Source organism: Narcine bancroftii, chromosome 9, assembly GCF_036971445.1.
Source record: "Narcine bancroftii isolate sNarBan1 chromosome 9, sNarBan1.hap1, whole genome shotgun sequence".
Classification (NCBI taxonomy): Eukaryota; Metazoa; Chordata; class Chondrichthyes; order Torpediniformes; family Narcinidae; genus Narcine; species Narcine bancroftii.
This window is the reverse complement of record NC_091477.1, coordinates 40,573,202-40,591,413: the sequence shown is the minus strand read 5'-3', so window position 1 is coordinate 40,591,413 and position 18,212 is coordinate 40,573,202. Positions and strand designations below refer to the sequence as shown.

The window sequence follows — 18,212 nt, the reverse complement described above, 5'->3', positions numbered from 1 at the left end:
CATTCCAGAATTTATTGATTCCAGAAAGATCATCAGCAATGCCGCAATAATTTCTACAGCTATTTCTTTCAGAACCCAAAGGTACAATCCATCTGATCTGGGAGACTTACCTTCCCTTAGATGAATCAACTTTCTGAGCACCTTATTTCCTTGAAATAGTAACTGCACTCACTTCCCTTCCCTGATACCTATCAACATCTTCCACAGTGAAGACTGATGCCAAATTCTCATTTAGTTCTTATGCCATCTCCTTGTCTCCCATTATTTCCAGCCTCATTTTCTAATGGACCTATATCTAATCTAATCTCACCTTTCTTTTACCTTTTTATGTAGCCTACTTTCATAATTCATCTTTTCCCTCCTTTTGAGTTTTGTAGTTACGTTCTGTTTTTTCTAAAAACTTTCCAATTTTTATTTTCCCACCAACATTTGCTTCCTTGTATGCCCACTTATGCTTTTACATAGGCTTTGACTTATCTTCTCAGCCACAATTGTGAAATTTTTCCATTTGAATATTTCCTCTTTTTTTGGAATGTATATATCCTGCATTTTCCTCATTTCTCGCAGAAACTCCTTCCATTGCTGCTCTACTGTCTTCCTACTAGCGCCCCCTTCCAATCTACTTTAGCCAGCTCCTCTCTCATGCTACTGTAATTCCCTTTACTCCACTGAAAATATTGCTACATCCGACTTTAATTTCTCTTTGTTAAATCTCAAATTGAACTCAATCATATTGTGATCACTGCCCCCTAATGGTTCCTTTACTCTAAGCTCTCTAATCACCTCAGATTCATTGCTCAACACCCAATCCAGATATTAATTGGGAATGTTTTATACCCTTCTTGACACTGAGAAATGGCTTCTGAGAAATGAAAGTGATCCAAGTCATTTTTGGATTTGATTTTTCAGGAGTGGCATTACACAGCATAGGTAGATTAGAGGAGGACCTTATTTTCAGTTCAATTTTGTTTATTATCTTCCGATTGCACAAGTACAGCCCAATGGAACAGCATTCTCTGGACCTCTGCAAAACATGCAGGCACACAAGCAGACATAACACACACAAGGACAAACAATGGATGTGTAGAACAAGTATCTGTATATAAAAATAAATAAATATTGTTTAGTTACATAGTGACTCAGATGAGCTGTTCCTTCAGTCATTCAGCATTCTCTCTGCCTGTGGGAAGAATCGCTTTCTCAGCTTGGTGGTGCTGGTTCTGAAACTCCTCCATCTCTTTCCTGATGGGAATAGCTGAAAGATGGTAAGTGTGGGGTTGTCGGGGTCCTCAATGATTTTGCAAACCCTTTTCAGATGACCATCCAGGTAGATCAATGGAGGGGAGGAAAACTCCAGTGATCCTCTGCCACTTTTGTGGTCCTGTGGATTGACCTCTGATCAAATTTCTACAGCAGCTGTACTATACTGTGATGCAACCAGTCAGGACATACTCGTTAGAGCTCCTGGAGGAGGTTGATGTGATGGTGGTCAGTTAGCCTTGGCTGCTTCAGTCATTCGTTTGTGGATATTTTGAGTGCTGTCCATGCTCTCATGCATTTTAGTGAATGAATTGTCCGTGACTTGGAGCTTAGCCTCTGAGAGTATGCATGTCATCTCTGTACTGCAGTTCAACAGTTAGTGTGACTTAGGCATAGGAGTTTGAACAATTTCCCATTTTCCTGTATTATATTCACTCGAATGGGACATGTATGTGAGGATATTGAGGAGACAGGATGATTTGAAGAGGACTGAAGTGATGTCATTGCCTTGCTTGACCCTACTTTGTCCTAGGATTGGGAGTCTGATGAAACTTAGAATCATCATGGAGCAAACACAGAAGACAACCAAACTTGAGGACACTCCACTCTCTAGTTAACCGAGTCAAGGGCTGTCAACTTCCAATCGTTTCATGCCAGTGGAGCGCAGACAAATCTGTTCCCTTCTTATGACAAAGTACACACCGGCCTGCAACACTCTACCAGCATCAAGAAGGCGCTGTCCTTGTTGCTCTTGAAACTCTCTGGAGATCTCTCGGGGACAGGGGACAACCTATTCAGGCAACTTCAGACGAGATCGAGTAGTCAATTGAGGCTGACAGGTTTGGCAGTCAAAGGAAGAGTGATGGAAAGAGAGACAGACGCTCTCAGAGGCATTCAAGATCCATCAGACAGATCATTCCATTTACAAATAAATCTCTAAACATCTCATCACCCTTGCATGTCCAATGGGCTGGTTCATTATTAGACAAGCAATGACGTCTAAAATTTTCATCAGTAAATCTGAAACGACGAGGGAAATCATGGAACTACAGTGAGGACGTTCCTGGTCGCGGCCTAAACTACAATTCCCAGCATGCCGCTTTCTCCACGGCGTGTTTGCACGACCGGAAGCGAAGGGATCGTTTCCGTCGTCGGTTTTGTGCGCAATTGCGAGGAGGGATCGTGCGGCAGAAGAAGCGGGTGAGTTGTGGGGAGTAGCTGCCGGGCACTGCGGGTGAGGGCGGCGCCTTGCTACGCTCTCTTCTCAGGGGTTGGCCGGGCAGGCTGTCGGCGTCCCCGGGTTCCCCGCCGGGCCGTGGCCAAAGGTCCCCTCGCCGGCCTGTCACCTGCAGTGAAGGGGCGCCTCGTTGCTGCGGTGCTTGTAGTCTCTCCAAACCGGGGAAGGGCATCGTCCTGGACAACTGACATTCCCCCACATGCAGATAATGCGTATCCTGCAGAATACTTCTGGAATTTTCTATTCTTGTATTCATCCCACCCCGCGGTTGTATCTCCCCTTTTCCCAGAGTGTAATCAATCGCCCCCGCCCCTCAAAGCTGATAGCTGCAGGTGTAGCTTCTGGATGTTTTCTTCCTTATAGGAGTCGAGGCACTATGATATGAAATTAGACTGCAGGTCAGTTTACTGGGCCAGGCATGATGCATGGTGAATTGAACAGCTGCGCTTATGTGACCAGTGTACACTAAATACCTCGCAAGCGTGTACACTACTGCGCAGTACAGGCCTTTTGGCCCTCTTAAATGCCCCTAATGTTTCAGCCTCCACCACCGTCCCTTGTAAGGCATTCCAGGCACCCACAACTCTGTATGTGTGTATAAAAAAAAAAAACAAAACCCCTGATGTCTCCCCTAAACTTACCTCCCTTCACTTTGTACATGTGTCCTCTGAGGAACAGGTGCTGTCCACCCTATCCCTTTCATAATCTGTAGATCTCTGTCAAGTCTCCTCCCATCCTTCTATGGTCCAAAGAGAAAAGTCCCAATTCTATTAACCTTGCCACATGATGCTTGTTTTCCAATCCAGGTAAATCTCCTCTGCCCTCTCTCCATAGCTTCCACATCCTTCCTATAATGAGGTGACCAGAACTGAACACAATACTCTGTGTGGTCTCACCAGAAATCACTTCTCAAATATTTTGAAACGGTAACTTTTATATCTCTTGCAGGCTGTTGGAAAACACAGTCATGGAAGTGCATTCAAGTTGTAGTTAGGGTTTCAGTGCATTTAAACGTCCAAGTTGTGCCTAGTAAACAGTAATGAGGTAAGAATTAGATCTGTTTCACAATTTCATTTGGGAGATGGGTTTCAGCTATTACTCATTGAAATGCCATCACAAACCTGATAAAGCATATAGGATCTTAGTTTAATACTGAATACAAAATAACCTTTCCTTCTGACTAATGCAGCCATCTACATGCACTTATTTTAAAATGGACAGTATTATTCAAAATTACCTGTGTTTTTCAACAACGATAGTCATTTTCCCAGGCTAGGGGAATCAAAAACTAGAAGGTATAGATGAGAGAGGGACCTGAGAGGTGCCTTCACACAGAAGCTAATGAGTATAAGGAACAAATTACCAGAGCAAATGGTGGAAGCAGTGATATCTGTAACGTTTAAAAGACTATTTAGATAGGTACATGGACAGAAGAGGTTTGGGTCAGAATTAGACTCGTAACTTGGACGGCGTAGACAAGTTGTGCCAAAGAGCCTATTTCTATGCTGTTTATGATTCTTGTAGGAGCGTGAGAGAGCAGAAAGATAGAATTTTCACCAGCAAGTGAATTTTTCACTTTACGGGTAAACATTTTCAAGAATGTTTCTTTTGAGTATATGAACCAATTTAGAGTTATTCTGCCTTTCAGCATTGGAGCTGCATTGAATATGTTAGTGGGTTATTGTGACTTTCTTTTTCTGCTTCAAGATATTTGATTTGCAAATGGATGCAGAATCAGAAGCGACAAACATTCTTGAAAAATTGGGGACTGTTCTAAACATTTCAGATGGTGATAAGAAGCCAAAGACATCCTCTGACCAATTAAGTTGTGAGTCAACTTCGTCCAGGATATCAACAGTGGATGGTAATGTTTCAGGAGCAAGTGGCAATGTTGATAAGTCACAATTAGATAGTATCACTGATGATCAAGAGGCAGCAGAAGAACACTTCTTTGAGTGCAAAGAATCACTTGAGCCTGATAGATTTGGAGGCATCAAAGATAATGTGACAAATTTGGAACAGGAGAATGATTCGGAAATAAAAGAAGCCAAAAAGCTTGTGTTTGACGAAGAATATTTACGAGAATTGGAAAAGGACCTGCCTGAAGAAGAGATAAAGGTAGGCAATGTAACTTTGTTTCATCACACGGTGACATTTGGGTTGAATTTGAATTTTGCTCTTTATTTTTTAATAGTTTGCTATCAATGTTGTTTTCATGTTGGTGTATTAAAGTAATTAATCCACACACAAATGATAATAAGGCTTTAGTTCTGGGTACCAAGTATAAACATTGTCGGACATCTTTGTTCCTTAAATGGTTAACTGTGCACATGTGCCATTTTCTTTTTTAAATTTAAAATGCAAGATGTCAGTGTGTATGCTTGATGGGATCTTAAAAATATGATGTAGGATGGCATTTGACCCATGACAATTATATTTTCCACAGCACAATGTTTACTCTTTCAAAATCATTACACTTGTAGTGTTTGCTGGGGGGTCGGGGGGGGGGGGGGCGGAGAATGTCCCCAGAGATGCAATCTTTCTGTGGTGAGGATTTTCCCTTTCTTGGTAATAGCTACAGTCTTGAATAGGCATTTTAAGGGCTCTGCAAGCTTTGCAACTAATCCTATTGAAGATCAGATACTGGTGCCCTGCACCAATCCACTGCTACTGCCGAACACGTTGAGAAGGAGAACCAGAGGAGATTACCCCAATGACGGTGACCATGGTGGCAGACCAACGAGGGCCCTGCAGTTGCAGGATACACACAGGCGGTGAGCTGTTACCAATTAGCGGGGAAGGAATTCACACAGGCTGTGGACTGCTGGTGACTTGCGGTCAAAGAACTCACACCAGGCCGGACTGGCTCATGAGAACCAGAAATTGGAACCAGGATTCGAGACGGTGCTGATGACAAAAAGGGCAATTGGCTCCTTTAATAGGCTGTTTAAGGCTTGTATGGAGATGTCAGCGGTAGGACTGGGTGGTGGGACTCTTCGGCAGAGTGCTGTATCTCCGCTTCCCGCTCTCCCGTGTCTGCATCCGCTCCGGCAGTGCTGCCATTTTTTTTACAATTACCCTTATACATCATATTCTAAAATCAACACTAATTTTCGATTACGTTTTTTTAAATAGAGCAAAAAATTAATATTTGGATGCACACAAGATAAAAGCTAAAATATAAGTAAACCTTAATCTTTATCATTATTAAAAATAGTGAATGATCAACCATACATACACTTTATTTTAGATAAGTGAGCTATTAAAATCTGAATTAACTTATTTGACAAAATGTAGGAGTTTCATTGCTTTTTTTAAAAAATTGAATTAAGTATATTGAATTCCTATCAGTTTGCAGATTTTGTTTGATTACAGTTTCACTGCCACATTGCATTTAATTGCATATCAGGAAAATTGTAAACAGTAACTTTTGCATGTGCACTCCAAAACCATCAGTCAGATTTCTCTACGATAATGGTGAATGTTAATTGTCTGACATTCTCATCTTGAATTTCCAGCTCATCGTGTTCCTTCCATCTTAGAATTTGTAGGCAAAAGTGACTCTCACAGAATAATTTCAATATTAAATGTTGCAAATTGTCTACCCTGGGTTGAATGCATGCATTTTCCCTGCATTTCAGGAAGTGATTTTTCAATTTTCTTGGTGATGGAGTTCAATCCAGATAAGTGTGAAGTGGTTCATTTTGCTAGGTCAAATATAATGGCAAATTATAGTATTAATGGTGAGTCTCTTGGCAGGATGGAGGAGCATAGGGACCTTGGGGTCCAAGTCCATAGGGCACTCAAAGGAGCAGATGGCATATGGTGTATTGACCTTCATTAATCATGGAATTGAATTTAGGAACCCAGCGGAAATGTTGCAGCTATACATGACCCTGTGCACAGTCCTGGTCACCTCACTACTGGATGGATGTGAAAGTGATAGAAAGGGCGGAGAGGAGATTTACAAGGATGTTGCCTGGTTCATGGAGCATGCTTTATGAAAACAGGTTGAGTGAACTCAGTCTTTTCTCCTTGGAGTGGCGGAGGATGAAAGCTGACCTGATTAGAGGTGTTTAAGATGCTGAGAGGCATTGATTGTGTAGATAGTCAAAGGCTTTTTCCCCAGGGCTGAAATGGTTGCCACAAGAGGACATGGGCTGGGGAGTAGGTACAGAGAAGATGACACGGGTAAGTTTTTTTTAAATGCAGAAAGTAGTGGGTGCGTGGAATGCGCTGTCTGCAATGGTAGTGGAGGTGGATACATTAGGGTCCTTTAAGAAACTTTTGGATAGGTACAAGGCCTAGTAATTTCTAGGGTAGGGACATGTTTGGCACAACTTTGTGGGCTGAAGGGCCTGCATTGTGCTGCAAGTTTTCTATTAGTAATAAATATCAGCTGAGAACCAAAATTCCCTAGGTATGAAAATTTGTTTGAGCTTTGCTAGTTTATACTCAAGACATTAAACACTATTTTAAAATTATATAGTAGAAGTAAAAAAAATCTGGATGCCAAAATTTGGACCACCTGGGAATCTGGACTTTTCGAAAACTCTCTAGCTTTTTTTAATTTTGCAGGCTTTTGTGTACGTGCGAGCATGTCTTATTGCCACAGATGCACAGTGGCAACAAGCGACCACTTTATTTTTCTTTACATTTGCTTGTTTTGATAAATGAAGCATGCTGAATTTGCTAACGAATAATCAAAATTTATATGTTCATCTCTTTATTCCTCCTTAAATTTGAATTTTAAAAGTACTGCCTGAGAATCTGGAAAATCCAGACCAACTCAATCCCTGAGCAGTCCCAATTGTCGGACTTCAACTGTAATTGTTTTATTAAAAATATTTTAGTCTGAGAATTTTCTCGTAACCATAGGATTTGAAGTGATCTTGTTCATTCTTCCATAAATCTATTTTAGTATTCCCAGATGCTTTTGAATAATAGATGCATGTTTTGTCCGACATTTAATAAAATTGTTCACATTGTCTATTGCGTAGCCTTAATCTCATGCATTTCTGTCAAGGATGGCAGAATAACAATTGAATTATCTCTCTTCTTCAAAGCAGGGAAACTAACAAATTGAATCAATTTATCCATCTTGAATGAGAACTGCTATCTATCTTGCACAGAATAAATGGAGTCTGGGAGACACTCTGCATGGCAATTAACTGTCAAATGAACTGTAGCTGACCCACAGATGGTTGAAATCTATTAGTTTACACATATTTAGCACCCATTAAGCAAGGTGAACAAAGTATAAATTCTGCCAGGTTAATATTAGAAAACACCTAAAACTAAACAATTCAGATTCTAATTCTATGTAAATTTTTTTGTCGAGTATTTACACAGGCTATTCTTGTAAGTTGCAAAATTTTTAAAAACAAAAATTGTTGATGTATAGTAGGATTTAAAATTGATCTGAGAAAGCTCTGGAAAATGCACGATTGGAACACTATGCTGTATGTCTGATTGTACTTGCTTTGTCATTAACCTGTATTTTGTATGAAACAAAGTATATGTGAAATTAAAATATTTTAATTCCTTGGAGAAATTCAAAAGGTAGGGTGATTACCTTTTTGGATGATCTATATCTGAATACAGTAAAACCTCCTTAGAACGCGGTAGTTGGGTCCAAGATTTCAAACCGCATTACAGCCGAGTCGTGGAACAGATGCAAATATGTCATGATTCAGGAAGCAGGAAAACAGAAAACTGAGACTCAAACCCTATATTAAAACCTTTAAGGCCTTTAAACTCCACATATTAACATACACATCTTGTAAATGAGTCGTAAGAGTCCATTTTTGAGTTTGTGGCTGTTAGCCACTGTTAGCCTGGCCTCCTAAAATGAATGTTTGGGGTCCACAGACACCCGCGCTATAAGCGATTCCGCGGATTAACGAATCGCGTTCTAACGAGGTTTCACTGTGCATCTAGTATCTTGTGATGTGAATAATTAGGGATAAACTTTTAAATTGAATATACAGTAACTACAACCACATTGTCACATGGTTGTGCAAATATTAGAGTAAAGCAATTATTCAGTTGTAAAAAAAAATAGGAACTTAGACCACTAAATAGCATTTAAAATGAAATGCAAAGAAATATTGGATAAAAACTGGTTGATAAAAATCCAAGTGATTTGAGTTAAACTTTGAATTAAATATTTGTTAGTTAAGAGCTCTGCATAAAGGCGGAATTCTCCTTTAACCTAGGAAAGAAACAGTTTTATTTTTAAAATATGATAGTAGAACTTTAAAAGGATAATTTTCTTTCACGAATTTACAATAATTTTGCACACATGCAGAAGAAGATATCCCCCAGAAACCAACTACAGGACAGTGGTTAAGATCAGAAGATAGAGCCAAAATGGAATTTGTTTATATATCAGAAAATTTTTTTAAAAATCATAAATTAAAAACAATAGGATACTTCAAAAGGATTGGTTAAGATATTCCAAAGACATTAGACTCTGTCCAATTTTCCAGATGGTACAAACCCAGTGAGTAGAGGTTGTCAATTGCTTGTCTGAGTTTTGTTGAATAATTTGTGAATTGCTTATTCGTAATTTAACAGTGAATCTGTTTTACAGCAAAGACAGATTGAAAGTTTGACACTGAAGGAAGTTGGCAATCGGCAATTTAAAAATGCAGGTCAGTTTTTCAAATAATTTAATCAAATATTACAGGATCATTAGTTGTTCACAGGCATGATCATTTAAAATAGTTTTCATTTTACCATCTACCAACCTGACTAATCACTGGATTATTATAAGAATAAATTTATTTCCTCATTCTGTGACCTTTCCCAAACTTTTTGTGATGAACTATTCTGAAATGTTGTTTCTCTTCAGCATATAGAAGGCATGATGAAACCAAGATTAGATCATTTGACTGACTTGGCCATTTGAGTACTTTCCAGTTTTTAGATTTGAAAAGCTCCATTCTTGCTTTGAGATCACTGTCTTGCTGTAGGATGAAGCGCCGTCCAATGAGTTTGGAGATATTTGCTCCAACTTGAGCAGATGAGCTGTTTCTGTGCACCTCAGAATTAATTTTGCTACTGCCATCATTAATAAAGATAAGGGCGCTAGCACCTGTGGCGGCCATACACACCCAGGCCATAACACTCCCACCACCACATTTCACAGATGAGGTGGTATGTTTTGGATCTTGGGCAATTCCTTTTCACCTCCACACTCTGCTCTTGCCATCATACTGATACAGCTTAATCTTGGTCTCATCTGTCCACAAGATCTTTTTCCAGAATTCTGTAGGCTCTTTTAAATACTTCCTGGCAAACTGTATTCTGGCCATCTTGTTTCTGTGGCTAACCAGTGGTTTGCATCTTGCAGTGTAGCCTCTGTATTTCTGTTCATGAAGTCTTCTGCAGACACTAGTCAATGACACCTACACCTGCACCTGCCTCCTGAAGAATGTTTCTGATCTGTTGGTCAGGCTTTGGAGATCTTCCTTCATTATGATGAGAATTCTTCTGTCATCAGCAATGGAGATCTTCCTTGGCCTTTGCAATTACTGAGCTCACCAGTACACAAGTTCTTTTTAATGATGTTCCAAACTTGATATTGGAAATCTTAACATTTGGGCAATACTCTTACTGTTTTATTCTTGTATTTTAGTCTCATAATAGATTATTTGACTTTCATTTGGCACAACTCTGGTCGTCTTGCATGCACTGCTCTTTTGAGGTCTATCTACAGATTTTTGATAATGTTTTTAGGTTAGGGGACTCTGGCAAAACCTTCAGCTTGCGACTTTTGAGGTACTCTATTGTGGATTTTGCGGTGTACTTCGGATCATTATCCTGTTGTAGAAGCCATCCTTTTTTCTACTTTTTTTTTACAGGCAGTGTGATGTTTGTTTCCAGAATTTGCTGGCATTTAATTAAATTCATTCTTCCCTCTATCAGTGAAATGTTCCCCAAGCCACTGGCTGCAACACAAGCCCAAAGCATGATTGATCCCCTCCATGCTTAACAATTGAAGAGGTGTTCTTTTTCATGAAATTCTGCACCCTTTTTTCTCCAAACATACTTTTGCTCATTACAGCCAAGATGTTCTCTTTTACCTTCATCAGTCTACAGGACTGGTTTCCAAAATGCATCAGGCCTGTTTCAAGGTTGCTTTGCATACTTTTGATGCTAAATTTTGTGGTGAGGATGGAGGAAAGGTTTTCTTCTGATGACTTTTCCATGAAGGTCTTTTGCAGTCAAACAGGGGTTTTGATTTACCTTTCTAGCAATCCTATGAGAAGTTTTCTTGATCTTCCAGACCTCAACTGACCTCCTCCATCCTGTTAACTGCCATTTCTTAATTACATTATGAACTAAGGAAACAGCCATCTGAAAATGCTTTGCTATCTTCTTATAGCCTTCTCCTGCTTTGTGGGCATCATTTATTTTAATTTTCAGAGTACTATGCAGCTGCTTAGAGGAGCCCATGGTTGGTGATTGTTAGAGGAGCCAGGGTATTTATAAAGTTTTGGAATTTGCATCACCTGGCCTTTCCTAACAAGGTAATTAAAGTCTGAGATGTTGGTAAAAGTTATCTGAGAGCTCAAATCTCTTGGGGTGCCCAAACTTTTGCATAAAACAAAAATAATGCATATACATTAAAATTTGCTTAAAATTTTGAAAAGAATCTGTCATCTTAACTTTATGACTTTTGGTGATCAGCTCATCTACTCAACTATTCACAGTAACAGAAATTTTGACCAGGGGTGCCCAAGCTTTTGCATACCACTGTGGGTGGGGGGTGGGTGGGGGGGGTGGTGTGTGTATGTATGTATGTATGTATATTTATAAATATATATATATATATACACACACACTGTAAAGGTATATATGTAAATGTATATATGTGTATATATAAACACACGCGCGCGCTGTTGGGGGTGGCGGGGTGGTGTGTGTATGTATGTATGTATATTTATATATTTATATATTATATATATACACGCACACACTGTAAAGGTATATATGTAAATGTATATATGTGTGTATATATAAACATGCGCGCGCTGTTGGGGGTGGCAGGATGGTGTCTGTATGTATGTATGTATATTTATATATTATATATACACACACTGTAAAGGTATATATGTAAATGTATATATGTGTATATATAAACACACGCGCGCGCTCTTGGGGGTGGCGAGGTGGTGTGTGTATGTATGAATATTTATATATTTATATATTATATACACACACACACACTGTAAAGGTATATATGTAAATGTATATATGTGTATATATAAACACACGCGCACGCTGTTGGGGGTGGCGGGGTGGTGTGTGTATGTATGAATATTATATTTATATATTATATACACACACACTGTAAAGGTATATATGTAAATGTATATATGTGTATATATAAACACACGCGCACGCTGTTGGGGGTGGCGGGGTGGTGTGTGTATGTATGAATATTTATATATTTATATATTATATACACACACACACTGTAAAGGTATATATGTAAATGTATATATGTGTATATATAAACACACGCGCACGCTGTTGGGGGTGGCGGGGTGGTGTGTGTATGTATGAATATTTATATATTTATATATTATATACACACACACTGTAAAGGTATATATGTAAATGTATATATGTGTATATATAAACACACGCGCACGCTGTTGGGGGTGGCGGGGTGGTGTGTGTATGTATGAATATTATATTTATATATTATATACACACACACACTGTAAAGGTATATATGTAAATGTATATATGTGTATATATAAACACACGCGCACGCTGTTGGGGGTGGCGGGGTGGTGTGTGTATGTATGAATATTTATATATTTATATATTATATACACACACACACTGTAAAGGTATATATGTAAATGTATATATGTGTATATATAAACACACGCGCACGCTGTTGGGGGTGGCGGGGTGGTGTGTGTATGTATGAATATTTATATATTTATATATTATATACACACACACTGTAAAGGTATATATGTAAATGTATATATGTGTATATATAAACACACGCGCACGCTGTTGGGGGTGGCGGGGTGGTGTGTGTATGTATGAATATTTATATATTTATATATTATATACACACACACACTGTAAAGGTATATATGTAAATGTATATATGTGTATATATAAACACACGCGCACGTTGTTGGGGGTGGCGGGGTGGTGTGTGTATGTATGAATATTTATATATTTATATATTATATACACACACACACTGTAAAGGTATATATGTAAATGTATATATGTGTATATATAAACACACGCGCACGCTGTTGGGGGTGGCGGGGTGGTGTGTGTATGTATGAATATTTATATATTTATATATTATATACACACACACTGTAAAGGTATATATGTAAATGTATATATGTGTATATATAAACGCACGCACACACACACACACACACACACACACACACACACACACACACACACACACACAATCTTTTAAACTTTACCTCTCTCACCTTAAACACATGTCCTCTCATTTGCGACTCTTTTACCCTGGGGAGAAAGATTCTAATGTCTGTCCGATCAATTTTTTTTAAATAAATTTTCAGCAGCTCTTTCCACAGCCTCTAACTCTACAGAGAAAACAATCCAACCTCTCCCCATACCTCATACCCTCTAATCAAGGCAACATTCAAGTATACTTCTTCTGTACCCTTTCCACATCCTTCCTGTAATGGGGTGACTAGAATTGCACACAAAATACTAAGGGTGGACTAACCACTTTTACATGGTTGCCATAGGACATCCTTACTCTTGTATTCAATGCCATAATGTTTTCATGAAGACCATTTCAGGGCCAGGCCAGAACAACTATGATATTGAATGGCAAGGTAGGGTGGAGTGTGTCGTGCAAATGACTGCCTCTTTTAGTGGTCTCTGCAGAGGACAAATAAGAAAACCTGATAAATACTGAGGAAAATTCGCAGGTTCAACTGGATAGTGGGAATGAAAGATGTTAAAAGACAATTGTTGCATCCCTTGCAATTACTTGAAAAGGCGAGTGATTCTTGTGGAAATGGAAAAATCTGAAAACCATGCTGAAAAGGGAGGGGGAGGGGGTCAATAAGTTTGGTAGTGGCATCATTGAAGATGGAAGAAATAGTGGTGGATGGTTAGTTAAATGTGCGGATTGGTGGGGAGGAAGGTGAAGGCAGATAGAACAGTATTCTTGCTCTAGTTGAGAACAGAAGTGGAACAAATGGCTTAGGTATGGTTGGAAGCCCTCCCCCCCCCCCCCCCCACCCCTTCCCAGACCACATCAGCTGTGGTAGAGGAAGGGCATCTTCAAGGAAGATGGATGTGTCTCGGAAGGTTTGACATTAGACTGATATGACAGAGCCAGACAAGGTTAGAAAATGGTCAATGTAATTTGATACAAGACTACAAAACATTAGTTATGTTCTTTCTACATTACCATGAATGGAAAGCAGCCATAACTAATATTTCATCTGTTTCCTTTTCACCTGCAGAGTATTCAGAAGCTGAGAACTCATACACAGAAGCCCTTGGTATTTGCCCAGCCTGCAACCAGAAGGATAGATCTATTCTCTATTCAAATAGAGCAGCTGCTAGAATGAAACTGGTGAGCATTTCTCATGTACCTACCTGTGGTCTGCAAGATGGATTTGTAGACATGTGGGTTCAAGTTTCACATTATACCTGGAACAATGAGAAAGATTCTTCCATGAGCAGTCTAGCAAGTCAACTCTGTTCATACAACTATACAAAGCAGCAGGGCAGCAGCAGGGAGTTACAATGAAAAACAACAATTAATGCATTGCAAGGATGACATGAAAGCACTGTTGTTGGCTTCATTTAGTAGCATGAAGGCTGTAGGGAAGAAACTGTCTTTAAGACTGTTGGTGTACACTTTCATTCTTTTCCCTAAAGAGGTGATTGAGAAGAGAGCGTGTCAAATGTATGATGGCTGCCTTTGTTGCCTCATCCCCACACCAATGTTCACAAAAGGTACTCCAGGCTATTAATGCAAAATGTTGACCCAAAATGTCAGCATTTCTTCCTGCCCCCCCCCCCCCATAAATGATGTTTCATCTGCCAAGTTACACACATGTTCTTGAATTTGCAGTCCCATGTCTTTTTTTAAGTTACTTACAATGTTTTCTTTCAAGGGGGAATTGTGAAAGACCAGTGAACTCTGATTGCAATTTGAGAATTGTTACAAGAGCAAGTAGAGAAGTTATTCTTTTGGTAATCAACTGCAGTCTCTATTTTCCATTTTTGATGAGGTTGTTATTATTACTTGAAATTTTATCAACCTTGTGTCAAATCTCTTTGAAACAGAAAAAATGTTGGACAGTGAATAATAATGTTGTACAATCTGATTAGAATATTATTCATAGAAATTATTTTGATTTTCTTCCCTGCTCAGGATAATAAGGAAGATGCCATATCTGATTGTACCAAAGGTAAGTTTTATGTTTAGTACATGATAAATTGTTAAAGGAATTAGTTTTAAATAATATATAAAATGCTTATCCTGTGTGGCACATTGCTGGTCATTTCTTCAAATTTAGACATACAGCACAGTAACAGGCCCTTTTGGCCTGAGTCTGTGCTGTCTAAATGCACCCAAGTTTTGAATGCTGGAAACCCACAAGAACGTACAAACGTTACCCACAGAGAACATACAAACCTGTTATAGAGAGCATGGGATTCAAACCCGGGTCACTGGCACTGTTACAGCATTGTGCTACCTTTGCCCACCTTATTGTAATATCATGTTGTGAAACAGAATATTTTGAATTGTAGTTTACATTGTCATGCAATTTTTTTCCCTCCAATTTGTAGCTATTGACTTAAATCCCAATTACATCCGTGCAATACTAAGGCGGGCTGAGCTATATGAGAAAACTGAAAAACTTGATGAAGCTTTGCAGGATTATAAAATAATTGTAGAAAAAGATCCATCAATAGTTCAAGCCAGAGAAGCCTGCATGGTAAGTAGGATATAATTGAATTTGTATTGTGGCAAAAAATGAAATGACCAACTGCTACCCAAATGTGGGTAGGTTTCTTGATTCAAATTTTCTTTCCACTTTGGCTTCATTGCATTTGGTGTTTAAAGTTGTGTTGATGTTATAGAATTTCTGCCTTCATACATTGAATCATAAGGAGATGAAGAATTTTGAATCTTTGGAATTCAGCACAGAGCTGAGGGAAACAGAATCATAGAATTTATTCAGTTAAGATGGATTTTTGACCTTTTGGAGAGTTTAATTATGAGAATAATCTGTGCTGAGGCCGCAATCAGATTACCATATTCTCATTAAATGTTAGAGCAGGCTCGAGATCAATTATACTACCTATGATCTTATTTTGTATGTTGGTGTGTTCAAGGAGAAGGGTCAATAAATTTGCTCTTTTGCCTCTCCTGGATATGGGAAATATACATAGCTTAGGGGGGAGCTCTATGCCCCATGATAGCAAGTTTCCAGTTTTGGAAAACTATAAAGAGGAATGGTTCTATGGATTTGCATCTGCCCCCATTGATTCATTGCATAATAGACCAAAAGCTAATGCAGAAGAAAAAGGGAAGAATACAAATACTCAAGAGGTTAGGTAGCATCTGTCGAAAATGAAACAAAATTAAAATTTCAAATTCAGGACCTTCAATTAGAATTGAAGAGTTTTCAAATTGAAATGGAATGTTGTCTATATACTCTTGAGAGTTTCTAGCTTTTTCTATATATATATATATATATATATTTCTTGTTTCTAGCATCTGCATTTTCTTACACCTCTATTGCCACCCTGGGTAAAGGGTTTCCGATGCAAGTAGATAAACTGTTGGTTAATTGATCATTTTCAAGCTTGTCATACCTGAGTTTAAGCAATTCAATCTGGAGAGATGCTTAGATTTAATATCAGAAATTAAGCATTGCCAGATTAAATTTCTGAAGGATGGACCACCCTATATTAACTGTATGTTTCTTTTTGCCATTCTATGTTTATCCTTGTTCAGAGCGGACATCAAATGGGTTTGCTTCTTGGACTTTAGTTGACTGATCAATTAAATTGTTTTTCAAATATGCTTCAAGATCCATAGGTTGTCAATATGCAGATATGCCTGGTGTGAGAACAAATACAATCATGAGAAAGGAACAATAATGCCTTCACTTTGGGGAGGGGGTGGTTGGAGGGAGGGGTGGGAAATAAATAACAATTGCAACTGGTGGGAAAAATATGTGCAGCGTATGGAGCAATGTTGAGAAGTTGCTCATTTGGCAGAAGATACTGAAGGCTTCTGTGATGAGTGGAGAAAAATTATTCTCCCCTGACTACAAGGTTTTTTTTAAAAGACTTGTGTAAAAGAGACATTTAATATTAAGTCTTTGTAAATTTCAAGAGCAATAAATTTATTGTATTGTCTTGGGTCATTTGCAAACCATGTTGAAGTCTTGTGAGTTCTGAAAATATAGCACTGAACTAGAAGTAGCAGTCCTGAATGGGTTGTCATTTATGGTCCAGCATTTCCATTGTAGAGCACTTTTCAGCCCTTTGACAGTAATGTTTCTCAAAATGAGTTTCTAGTAGAGGTGCAATGTGAAGGCTGTAATTGCCACATTAGGTCGCTGAGTGGCACTAGACTAGCCTCAAATTGGTAATTGAAATTCATGCTATCCAAAATGAAGATTTTTCCCAACATTGTGATTTTTAAATTTACTTATTCTATGATATTCTTTTTGTATCACAAGCTTTAGCCACTTCTAAAAACAGTGCTTGTTCTCAACATTTGTTCTGAACAGATCTACCAAGAGTGATCTGAATTTGGATTATGTAATTGATAAAATGCAGGTAATTACAAATCATCCAGAATTGCTAATTTGCTTTTCAGTTTTCTTTTAGATTTTGACATTTTTTTGTATGCCTTTATAAAATTATTTTTAAAAATGTGTACTGCTTTGTGCGGGAAATTCCATATGGTGTCTTGACTGAGAAGAAAAGACACTATTTTACTTGTGCAGTAGTGTCTGTACTTTATATTTAGAGTGTGCTAACATGGATATGCCTGATCACATTTGATTTGTCCTTGTTACAATTGTCTATATTCATGTGGCTGTGCTTTTTCTTTACAGCTCTTTTGAATTAGTTATCATGGAGATGTGTTATTTGTGGCCATTGATCAAAGTGGTGTAGGGCTACATGGGGTGTTTAGGCTTTGAGGCAGGTCCTGAGTATCTTCGAACCACCACTGGCAGCTTTTTAACAGGCTGTTGCTATTTTGCCAAATTACTCAACTATCACCATTGAAAATTCAGATTTGTGGCAGGATCCAGGATCACTTTCAATATCTCATGAGCCACCTGTTACTTAGACAAAAATGATGAAATTTACCTTCGCTGCTCCAGTGCAGCTGATGCATGAATGAAGAGTTTGCTGTCATATACATGAGTATAATGTACAGATGCAACAAAGGTCTTGCATGCTAAAGCATCCCAGCGACATAAAACACTCTAAGAACAATTTAAGTATAATTAACATTCTCAAAGAGGGGGCATGAATCATAAATATACAGCAAAATTCCCGCTATCCAGAGTTCAAGCAACCGGCAAAAAATATATAGGTGAAAAATGGCAAAGTTTAAAATTGCCACTCCCTCGTAATAGTTTGCCAATCCACGCAACACGCAATCTCAAGCAACCATAAAATTCACTTA

The 18,212-nt window shown here is 38.5% G+C and overlaps 1 protein-coding gene across 3 annotated transcripts in view; it reads left to right on the top strand.

The window, feature by feature from the left end:
* The first annotated feature begins 2,290 nt into the window (after positions 1 to 2,290).
* ttc1 (tetratricopeptide repeat domain 1) overlaps positions 2,291 to 18,212 on the top strand; it is a 47,411-nt gene continuing 31,489 nt past the window's right edge. The window contains exons 1-7 of one of the 3 annotated variants that reach the window (XM_069898879.1): positions 2,291 to 2,460; positions 3,446 to 3,541; positions 4,205 to 4,615; positions 9,093 to 9,153; positions 14,005 to 14,117; positions 14,925 to 14,961; positions 15,344 to 15,492. In XM_069898879.1, coding sequence (XP_069754980.1) covers positions 4,220 to 4,615; positions 9,093 to 9,153; positions 14,005 to 14,117; positions 14,925 to 14,961; positions 15,344 to 15,492 — 756 coding nt within the window. In that variant the 5' untranslated portion in view covers positions 2,291 to 2,460; positions 3,446 to 3,541; positions 4,205 to 4,219. Of the gene's footprint in view, positions 2,461 to 3,336; positions 3,424 to 3,445; positions 3,542 to 4,204; positions 4,616 to 9,092; positions 9,154 to 14,004; positions 14,118 to 14,924; positions 14,962 to 15,343; positions 15,493 to 18,212 lie in introns of those variants that run through there. The other 2 variants (XM_069898880.1, XM_069898881.1) reach the window with 2 other exon arrangements.